We start from the raw sequence: 11,701 nt of genomic DNA, 5'->3' as shown, positions 1-11,701 counted from the left end.
TTTTTGAGACGGAGTTTCGTTCTTGTTACCCAGGCTGGAGTGCAATGGCGCGATCTCGGCTCACCGCAACCTCCGCCTCCTGGGTTCAGGCAATTCTCCTGCCTCAGCCTCCTGAGTAGCTGGGATTACAAGCACACACCACCATGCCCAGCTAATTTTTTGTATTTTTTTAGTAGAGACAGGGTTTCACCATGTTGACCAGGATGGTCTCGATCTCTTGACCTCGTGATCCACCCACCTCGGCCTCCCAAAGTGCTGGGATTACAGGCGTGAGCCACCGTGCCTGGCCTGCATTGTATTTTTAAAAATATTTTGGACTTTGCTGTGGGAGGCAGTTTAGTTACTTGGGGTCAGTTTGATTCTTTTAAGGTATGCTTTTTTTTGCTTTGTTAGGATGGGTTCAGATCAACCTTTCTGTTAGGGCTTATTTGTGCTACTGCTAAGCCAATGTTTGGACATTGCTGCTTGCTGTCTTACATCTTTCCACTTTGGCTGGAGGGAACATGGACTGGTTATTGCTCTGTGTATTCCTTTTAGGCAGTTCTTTCCATGGTGTTGGGTAGTTTCTTTTTTTTTTTTTCCCTTTTTGCCAAAAGTTTGCAACTTTTTTTTTTTTTTTCTCCCATTTATTTATTTTATTGCATTTTAGGTTTTGGGGTACATGTGAAGAACATGCAAAATTGTTGCATAGGTACACATGTGGCAGTGTGATTTGCTGCCTTCCTCCCCATCACCTACATCTGGCATTTCTCCCCTTGCTATCTCTCCCCAGCTCCCCACCCCACACCGTCCCTCCCCAGTGTTGGGTAGTTTCTTCATGCACTTACAGATTACTGCTCATCCATTTATTTTTTTTGAGACACGGTCTTGCTCTGTCACCCAGGCTGGAGTGCAGTGGCACAATCATGGCTCACTGTAGCCTTGACCTCGCAGGCTTAGGCATTTCTCCCACCTCAGCCTCCCAAGTAGCTGGGACTACAGATATGCACCACCATGCCTGGCTAATTTTTGTATTTTTTATAGAGACGAGGTTTTGCCATATTGCCCAGGCTGGTCTCCAACTGTATGGCTCAAGCGATCCTCCCACCTCAGCCTCCTAAAGTGCTGGAATTACAGGTGTGAGCCACTGTGCCTAGCCTCAGGAGAGTCTTAAGGGGACCCTATGTAGATGCTGTGAGCTCTCTTGCTGAGCAGCTGCCTCTTTGCCATTTTGCTTTCAAATTCTAGCTGCCTTGGCATCCCTAATCTCTGAACTTAGTCACCTCAAATCAGCTAAACCACTGGGTACTGTTTGCCACTTGGATTCCCATGCACTGTACTGCAGCCCTTTCTAGTCAGTGAGTTGGGAAAATCATAGAACTTTGTTTCTCTGGAAGGAAAGGTTCTTTTTGTATTGATATATTAACTTTATAACTGAAGAATACTTGGAAAATATTACAAAGGAATGTTAGCTTTGTCAGCTATCCTTGTTAGTAAGATTAACTGTTATTTTCATGCAGTACTCACAGCATTCTACCTTGATCTTTCCTCAGTGAGGGGTAAAGAGATTTTGGAGATCTCTTCTGATGATGATAAAACTATTTCTGGTAACCCAGAAATAGTTTCTCTGTTATGGGAGAAAAATGCTCAGTTGATTGCTTTCTTTTCTTTTTAAAAATTACCTCCTTCTTTCCCCCTCATTCTTGCTATCTTTTTTTTTTTTTTTTTTTTAAGAAACAAGTTCTTCTGGCTCTGTCACCTAGGCTGGAGTGCAATAGCACAGCCATAGCTTACTACAGCCTTAAACTCCTGAACTCAAGTGATCCTCCTGCCTCAGCCTCCCAAGTATCTAGGACTACAGGCATGCACCAGCATGCCTGGCTAGTTTTTAAAAATTATTTTTCATAGAGATGAGGTCTCACTATGTTGCCCAGGCTGGTCTCAAACTCCTAGTCTCAAGTGATCTTCCCACCGCAGCTTCCCAAAGAGCTGAGATTACAGGTGTGAGACACTGTGCCCAGCCTCTCTCTTTCTTGATAAATATAAATCCTAATCTTTTGTCCAATTGTTAGTTTTTCTGCTGCCACTTGAGATAGCTTCAATAATGAAAGGCTCTTGAGACCTAAATAGACCAGCTGGAATAGTTCATCCCTAGACAGTGACTACCAAGATTGTCCATAGTACCTATCCCATTGGAGTCTGACTATTGTAGCTATTCTCTTCTCTTTACCTTTGGATGTTCATCCAAAACTGGATCTTCCAGGAGGCCAAGAGAGTCTGCTTGGTCCTGATTTTGTGTGTTTAGTTTCTATGTTATAGGATAACCCTTGTACAGTTTCCTGGTTCTCTTTGTAACTACCTTAGTTTGCTTTTTCCCTAGTATCCCTTGAAGGTATTGTCTATGTTTTGCTTTGTTTTGTTTTTATCAACAGGAGAGGAAGGCAAGCCTGAGATTAATCAGCAGTTAAGCCTAGAGTCTATGGAACTTGATGAGCTTGCCCTAGAAAAGTACCCCATTGCTGCACCCCTTGTCCCTTACCCAGAAAAATCCTCTGGGGATGGAGTTGGAAACCCTGAAGGGAGAATATTAAGTGGAACTCCCACATTCAAGAGAAGGGTCATAAGCCTTTTAGTTACCATTGAAAACCACACGCCATTAGTAGAACTCTCTGAATGTTTAGGACCTAACACACTTTCTGAAATTCTTGATTTTCCCTGGGAAGAAGCCAAAAATGTGTACAAATGTCCTGAATGTGATCAAAACTTCAGCGATCATTCATACCTGGTTTTGCATCAGAAAATTCATTCCAGAGGGAAAAAACATAAATGTGGTGACTGTGGGAAGATCTTCAATCATAGAGCCAACCTGAGGACACACAAGAGAATCCATACGGGTGAGAAACCTTATAAGTGTACCAAGTGCAGTGCCAGCTTTCGCCAGCACTCGCATCTGTCCCGACACATGAATAGTCACGTAAAGGAGAAGCCCTATACATGTAGCATATGTGGTAGAAGTTTTATGTGGCTCCCAGGATTGGCGCAGCATCAGAAAAGCCACACTGATGAAAAAGCCTACGAATCTAAAAACTGTGATAAATACTTTGATGAGAAACCAAATCTTGCTTTGCATGAGGAGACATTAATATCAGGCCCCCAGTATCAGCACACTGAGTGCATGAGGAGCTTCAGGCAGTCTTCATATCCTGCCCTTTCTGAGAAGAGCCATGCGGAGGACTCTGAACGCTGCAGCAGTGATGGGGACAATTTCTTCTCATTCTCAAAATTCAAGCCCTTACAGTGTCCTGACTGTGACATGACCTTTCCTTGTTTCTCTGAGCTTATTTCCCATCAGAACATTCATACGGAGGAAAGGCCCCATAAGTGCAAAACATGTGATAAAAGTTTTGCTTTGGACACAGAACTTGCATGCCACCAGAAGAGCCACACGCTAGAGGAACCTTTTAAATGTACTGTGTGTGGGAAGAGTTTCAGGTCGAATTTGCATCTCATTACTCATAAGCGAACCCATATGAAAAACACCACATAAATATAACAGCTTGTTGTTAGTGATTGGGCTTTTCAGTATCTGTATGGTGGAAAGCAGTTACTGTATATGTCCCAGGCAATGTGCTAAGCACTTTACACGCATTCCCGTGTAAAACTTAATTCTCATCCCAATCTTGATTTAGGTAGTACCATTTCCACTTTATAACTAGGGAAACAAAAAATCCATGTCTTAAAGCTAGTGAATGAACCCAGGATTTGAACTGAGTTACTGTTCAACTATGAGCCAGAAAAAGGTAGAAAACTTTCGTTTAACTTCAATTTTTATTAAAATGAAGGCTTTTGCTAGAGTTCTTTTAATTTTGTTTACATAGTTTATAACTTTTAGAAGGAAGAGAATTTATTTATATTTTGCCAGTTCTGCAGATATAATATTTAGGAAAGTAAATGCTTTTATATGTTTTATACTTTTTTTTTTTTTTTGCTATAACTATTTGAATGTAATGTTTGTATAAGATTGCTGTTTTACATGTGTATTCCCGTAGGAGTTTAGAAGTTTTTTTCTGTCCTGTAAAAGTTCCCAAATGGGTAGACTAGTTTATATCTTGATGGCCATTAGTAGCCACAGAGTTCCCTATCATAATTCTGATGCCAGGGGCAGGTACTGGCATTTAGGACCCAAATGTTTGCAAGAAGTTTTGGTGGAGTCTAACTGTAGCCCTTTTGTGGAGCCTGGACTTGGGGAGGGGGAGGAGTACTTGCTCCTTTCTAAGATTACCTCTAAATCACTACCTAAGCACATTACCTGTCTTGCTATGAATAATTGTAATTGTTTCTCAGTATGGTAGCTACTTTAGGGATATTATCTAATTTAATCTTCAGAATAAATCTGTGACTGAGAAAAAAAATACTTGTTTCATAAACGAAACTGAAGTCTTCAAAGGGTAAAGTGAATGCTTTGCCTAGCACACAAATCACATTGTGGTGAAGCTGACATTAAGCCTGGGTCTCTCTGACTACAAAGGCCATGCAGTCCATGAGCCTACATCATTTATTGGCATTTGTACCACATAGTAGCACTGCAGGCTGCCAGGGAGAGGGGCCCTGAGATAGGTAGCTGAGGTTGGTCATCATGGAGGCGGTTCTGCGTGCTCGCATCCTAGAACCTTCATTCTCTTTGTGATGTACCCTGACTTAGATATACAGTTAAAGAGCAGCAGAAGACTCTCCAGGACTTCGAGTTTGAACTCTTGTCCCTGTAATCAGATAAGAGATTTCACACTTCGCAGAGTACAGTTCTGAAGGTCTTAAATAGGGTTTGTTTGTTTTTTTAAACCTATAACATTTCCTCTCCATCTCCAAAGAAAATGCATATAAAAAATTGTTAGATTTTAACCAAAATACTTGACAATATATATTTAGATACTGCTATTATAGATAAATATTGGAGCAAAATATTGTTAAATAGTATGGTTATTAATGTTAAAGAACCGCAGAATGTTGTAAATACACATTTATATAGAATTTCTCATTAAAGTTGATTGTATGCTTATCAGCAAAACAGTATTTACATGGGATTTGATTAGGATGGAAGAATGCTTTCATTCTACTTAAATAAACAGTATAAAACTGCAATATTTGCTAAAATTGAATTGTTTCTGGAAATTCTAATGAGAAAAGATAAAAGACTCTTGAAGACTAATTGTATGGAAGTTAGCAGAAGGTGGTCCTACAGAACAGCAGATTGAAGACTCAATATACAAAAAGATGCTGGATACTCAGCTAAGCTCTTACTACGGAGTAGAGGCAGGAAGATACTGTTCAGGTCAGAGGAAAACTGAAACCAACATCCCCAACCCAGAGAGTTTCTCTCTCTTTTTGTCATTCTTGTCTTGTTTCATGTTTGCAGATCCACAGTTGAGACTATGTGCTGCTCTGTATGTCAGGATCAGACTTGGCTCTTTGTTTCTGATGTCTCCACTCTTAGGAGACAGGACACTGGCTTTCAGGTTTCTCTGAAATGCTTTGAAATGTGTAGAAAGATAGTCTCGAGTTAGGTTTCTTATTAGCCAATTCTGAGATGTCTTGATCTTTGTTAAGTAACAAGAACACCACCTCCTTGCTCTCCTGCTTTTGCCCTCAGTGGGAGAAACTGGCAGGTGCCTCAGCACTTACCGAGGACTCTAATATTTCAGTCAATGATCTAATGAAGAGTCACAGGATGGGGGATGAAATTGGGAAAGAGGTCTGGATTAGCAGAGTTGCTGCAGAAAGAAGTAGAGGGGCATATCTTAGAAGACACTTAGACAGAGTTGGGCTGATATAAAAGATGGATGCTGTCTTTTTTTTTTTTTTCTCCTAGAAAATACAGCAGAAAGTGAGAACTTGTCCTGTTCTACACCTATGACGGAAGTTTGCCTTTCCACATGAATCTTTCCTTCACAATTAACCTCTCATATTTTGGAGTTTTATTTATTCTCCACATTTTGGAAGATTATGACAAACTTCCCTAAAAATTAGAAAAAACACCACTTCTCAGAAACATTAACATACATGTGGGTATAACTAAAATGGCTTTTTGGTATAATACTATTAATGATTGGCATGCAGAAAAAAATGAAAAAAAATCCCTTAAGTGTCAGTTACTGTGAAATAGGTATATTTTCAGTTGTTTGCTTGTTGTGCACTTGTACTTAAATAAATTTGCTGGATGTAATTCAAGCTGGTTTGCCCCCAGGGACTTGAAGGAAAAGATGTATCTGCTGGTGAGATTCAGGTTTTTTATGGTGATGGCTTTTTCTGCCTTCTGTTTATACTGTCAACTGATGTAGATAAATTCCATAAAATTGTCATTAACTCAGAGATATTAGCCTACCATGTTAGGTGCGATTCACAAATACTGGATAAAAGTTAATCTAGGAATGAAAAACTAAATGCAAGAGTTTATTGCTATAATGATGGGTTAACTGCATTTTGCAGCATGGAATTCAACACACTATGAGAGTGAAAACTTTGTGCTGAAGAAATTGACTCAGACAAATTTCTTGGCTTTTGTTGTTGATGCAATGATGAAAATGTGTATCTAACAGTTCCTTAATATGATTGCTGGAATATTACATTCTGTTAAACAGTTATTACAGCATTTTTCCAATGGAATTCAGATGTCAGCAGTTTACATTTTGTAAATTAAGAAATTGTGGAATGTAGTTGTTGTTTTTGAATGAGGTGGACTCAAAATAGTTTTATTTAGAGCTTTGTTGCTACAGGTGGCAGTCTATTGACAGCTCCTCATTTAACATAGAAAATGACTAACCCAATAATTCAGGGAGCTAAAACTCAGTAAATGCCATTTTGAATCTTTGTCTCCTGAGTTTCCATATAATTAAGTGGCTGCGTTCAAGTGACTGCAGCATAAGACGTCATACAGTCTGAAACTGCAGAGTTTGATCAAAGTAATCTGCAGTTTACTGCCTTTGTGTACAACAGGAGACATAGCAGGTTATAGTTTAAATGAATAGTCTATTTTGAATGTTCATAAAACTTGTTATCCCTGTGGGATTTCAGTAGGAAAGTGTTTTTGCCTTGACCATCTGTTTAACAAAATGATCTTCATTAGAAGTGTATATATTCATCTGTTTTAGTTTTGTAGTTCAGGAGGGCTATTGATGTGATTCAAAGATGACCATTACCCATCTTTCCGACGCCCATCTACGTAGTAAAGGTGTTTTGTTTTTTATTTTGAAATTGACATTCCTCTTTGCATTAAGTCTGTGGGGGAGGGGGGAATACAATATAAATATTCATCTATGTAAACATAAGAATATGCTGTAATCTCTAGTTACTTTGGATACCTCAGAAGTTTGTTTATTGTATACGTTTATACTGTTTGTTTAATGTTTTGGTTTTACTGTTTTTGACGTATTCTCATCAGTCTTAGCTCTATATTGTAAGCTCTCAAGTTATTGATCATGTTTATGTGCAATTTGGCATCTAATAAATGCTATTTTATGATGATGGCAATGAACTTTTTTTTTTTTTTTTAAGTGGTTTTAGGTGGCAATAAGGTGAATTTTGAAGACTGTTAGGATTGTGGTTTAGAGAGATTGAGTGAATGACTTCGTGCTGCTTAATAAAGAAAGTAAGGCCGGGCGCGGTGGCTCAAGCCTGTAATCCCAGCACTTTGGGAGGCCGAGGCGGGTGGATCACGAGGTCAAGAGATCGAGACCATCCTGGTCAACATGGTGAAACCCCGTCTCTACTAAAAATACAAAAAATTAGCTGGGCATGGTGGCGCGTGCCTGTAATCCCAGCTACTCAGGAGGCTGAGGCAGGAGAATTGCCTGAACCCAGGGGGTGGAGGTTGCGGTGAGCCGAGATCGTGCCATTGCACTCCAGCATGGGTAACATGAGTGAAACTCCGTCTCAAAAAAAAAAAAAAAAAAAAGAAAGTAAAATCGCTTCCTCCGCGAAATTAAACAGAAAATTCCGGCTCATTTCGGGAAGCTAGTGCTGGACTTAAATTTCCTTTCGTCTTCACTGTACACAGGAGTACAGGGGCAAGGATCTCTGTCTTCACAGGGCAGCTACTGCCTGATGCGGGTTGCCATTTACAGCTGGGAGTCCAAGAAGCGGATGTGGTGAGCAGGATTCCCAGAAGGCCTCGCGTGGCCTCAGGGAGATACCAGGTCTCCAGTTTGGCCACCAACCGCATGGGTCAGCGGAAGTGCCAACGAGATGACATGCGCTACAGCGGCCCACGATGCGGAACCGGAAGTCACAAACCACTTCCGGTGCCCGTTTCCGGCAGCGCTTGCGCATTCCCGGGGCAAGTGGGATGTGGTGAACGGTGGAGACCCAGCAGTGGGGTTTGGCCGTGTGCCTGGCCATGTCCACTGCATATGGCTAGGTGATCTCCATATAAATCTAGTGGTATGGGTAACAGCGTTTGCCGAGGAACTCCGCAGGTCCCTATCTCCGCATCATTAGGAGAGTAACAGAGGTGTGACTGTCAGACACCAACACGAATCTCCATCTGTGATTCTAGGCGTTAGGACGGGAGAAGCAGCTCTGCGCCACCTTCCCAGCCCTGATCCCACTTACGCAATGTGGAGCTGTGGGCCTGTCTAGCGAATGTGTCTCTGGCTTGTTGAAGTGGATACTTTGTACTTCTCACTTGTGCTGGGTAGAGAATCTTTTCTTTACAATCAATACCAGTGTCTTAGGCTTTTGTCATGGTCTGCAGCCAAATTCTAACCTGCTTCTGGTTAGCTGGAATGTACCCTTGGCTTACCTTTGGTAAATGGTATCTTCCCAGGTGCACTTAGCCACTCATGGCTACAAAGACCTCACTTTAGGTCTAGCTTCAGTTTCTCTTCTATGTGCTCCAGATTCCTATATTCAAGTGCCTACAGAAGATCGTCCTTTGGATATCTCTCAGGCATCAAAACACATGCCCTTAACTAATGCTTTTAGCCCCTGACCTGTTTGCCTACAGTATGTGGGGCTATATCCATACAATAGCTCATACTATCAACAAACACCCCTTCTTTCCTCTTGCTACAGCTTGAATATTTCTGTACCCTAAAAATTCATGTGTTGGAATTATAACACTTAAATTGATGTTATTAGGAGGTGGGGCTTTTGGCAGAGCCCTCATGATTGGGATTAGTGTTCTTATAAAAGACTGCAGGCCTGGTGTGGTGGCTTATGTCTAATCCCGGTGCTTTGGGAGGCCACAATGGGAGTATTGCCTGAAGCCAGGAATTCAAGACCAGCCTGGGAAACGTAGCGACACCCCATCTTTACAAAAGAATTTATTTAGCCCGGTGTAAGTGGCTGTCACTTGTTGCTTGTAGTCCTAGCTACTTGGGAGGCTGAGGCAGGAGGATTGCTGGAGCCCAGGAAGTCAAGGTTGAGCCTGTGAGGACCCAGCAAGAAAATGCCATCGTTGAAATGGCCTTCACCAGACAGACCACCTTTATCTTGGGCTTCCTAGCCTCTAGAACTGTGAAAAAAAAATGTCTGTTTATAAGCTACCCAGTTCATGGTATTATAGCATCCAGAACAGGCTTAAGATATCACATCCCTTCAATCATCAAGTCTCATGGATTCTACCTCAAAAGTATCACCAAAACCTGAATGTTTCTGTCCCTACTGTCCTCATCCTATCCAACAGTATTCACCTGGGTTACCTGAAATAGTCTGCTGATGACTTTTATATCACTCTTGTTTTGTGTCAACATAGCTAACACATTCCCATTTAATAAAATAAGCTTTATGGCCAGGCGCAGTGGCTCACACCTGTAATCCCAGCACTTTGGGAGGCCAAGGCAGGTGGATCACGAGATCAGGCGTTCAGGACCAGCCTGGCCAAGATGGTGAAACCCCATCTCTACTAAAAATACAAAAAATTAGCCGGATGTGGTGGCAGGGGCCTGTAATCCCAGCTACTCAGGAGGCTGAGGCAGGGAATTGCTTGAACCTGGGAGATGGAGGTTGCATTGAGCTGAGATTGTGCCACTGCACTCCAGCCTGGGTGACAGAGCGAGACTCCATCTCAAAGAAATAAAGGAAATATTATGAAATCACTTGCTCCCCGAAACTCAGCAGAAAATTCCAGCATTATTGCAGGAAGACGGCACTATATGTTGATCTTTTCAGTCTTTGCTGCACAGTAGTAGAGGGCCAGGTACCAGATAATTATGATTATCTCATTGTCCAACTTGACATCTTTCATTGGCTTCCCATTGTCCTTAGGGACATTTACATTTTCAACATGACCTTCCTAGTCATTACTTCCCTGCCAGCATCAATTTCAGCTGTTCTTTTTCTCTCACCTCTCTCCAGCTACACATTCTCTCAATTCACCAAATATACCAAGCTCTTCAAGAATTGTGCACATACTTTTCCTTTGACTTGGAACACCCCCCTGAATTCCTACATCCTTCGTTTTATCCTTCTTATAGCAATTACTATGCTTTTAACTGAATAGTAATTATGTAACTAATAAAATTTCATTTTTTCTCTGGGGGCAGAGACCAGGAACATGATAGATGCTTAAAATTATGCACTGAATGAAACTAACATGGCTCTGTCACTTTTATAGTGTTGGTTTCAGCTTAAAGACTGTCAGAGAAGAAAGGAGAATAGACGCTGGTGCCATCAGTTACTAATAGGCAGGAGGTATAATAACATACCAAAGAAGATGTAAGGAGTTTAGGAAAAAACTAAGAAAGCTTAGTTTTTTAGGCTAGTCTCGAACTCCCAACCTCAGGCAGATCACCGGAGGTTGGGAGTTTGAGACTAGCCTGACCAACATGGAGAAACCCCATCTCTACTAAAAAAAAAAAAAAATTAGCCAGCGTGGGGGGACAATCCCGGTAATCCCGGCTACCAAGGGTTTTGGGGCAAAAAAATTTGCTTGCCCCCAGGAGGCAGAGGTTGCAGAGCGCCAAGATCGCGCCATTGCACACCACACTGGACAAAGAGTGAAACTTTTAAAAAAAAAAAAAAAAAGGCTGGGTGCAGTGGCTTACACCTATCATCCCAGCACTTTGGGAGGCCACGGTGGGCTGATCACGAGGTCCAGAGATCAAGACCATCCTGGCCAATGTGGTGAAACCCTGTCTCTACTAAAAACACAAAAATTAGCTGGGCCTGGTGGCATGCGCGGTGAGCCACCAAACCTGGCCAGAGGACTTTTTTTTTTTTTTTCTGAGACAGAGTTTCACTCATGTTACCCAGGCTGGAGTGCAATGGCGCAATCTTGGCTCACCGCAACCTCCGCCTCCTGGGTTCAGGCAATTCTCCTGCCTCAGCCTCCTGAGTAGCTGGGATTACAGGCACGCACCACCATGCCCAGCTAATGTTTTGTATTTTTAGTAGAGACGGGGTTTCACCATGTTGACCAGGATGGTCTCGATCTTTTGACCTCGTGATCCACCCGCCTCAGCCTCCCAAAGTGCTGGGATTACAGGCTTGAGCCACCGCGCCCGGCCCCAGAGGACATTTTAAACAGGTACATGAGCACATTCAGTGGCTGTCCCTCCTCCAGGGTCAATGCAGAGCAAGCAGACAAAAATGCACTATTCTGGCTGGACACTGTGGCTCATGCCTGTATTCCCAGTGCTTTGAGAGGCTGAGGCAGAAGGATCACTTGAGGCCAGGAGTTTGAGAACAGCCTTGGGAACACACAAACACCCTGTCTCTACAAAAATTT

At 42.1% G+C, this 11,701-nt stretch overlaps 1 protein-coding gene across 1 annotated transcript in view; it reads left to right on the top strand.

Annotated features, from left to right (window-relative positions):
- The window catches only part of ZNF597 (zinc finger protein 597), an 11,403-nt gene extending 3,906 nt beyond the window's left edge, over window positions 1–7,497 (top strand). The window contains exon 4 of the mRNA XM_032257946.1: window positions 2,412–7,497. Within this exon, the coding sequence (XP_032113837.1) occupies window positions 2,412–3,526 (1,115 nt within the window). The 3' untranslated portion in view covers window positions 3,527–7,497. The remainder of the gene's footprint in view (window positions 1–2,411) is intronic.
- The last annotated feature ends 4,204 nt before the right edge of the window (window positions 7,498–11,701 follow it).

Source organism: Sapajus apella, unplaced genomic scaffold, assembly GCF_009761245.1.
Source record: "Sapajus apella isolate SASKATOON/1434 unplaced genomic scaffold, GSC_monkey_1.0 scaffold99, whole genome shotgun sequence".
NCBI classification, from domain to species: Eukaryota; Metazoa; Chordata; class Mammalia; order Primates; family Cebidae; genus Sapajus; species Sapajus apella.
The sequence above is the reverse complement of the archived record's forward strand: the minus strand, read 5'-3'. Positions and strand labels throughout refer to the sequence as shown.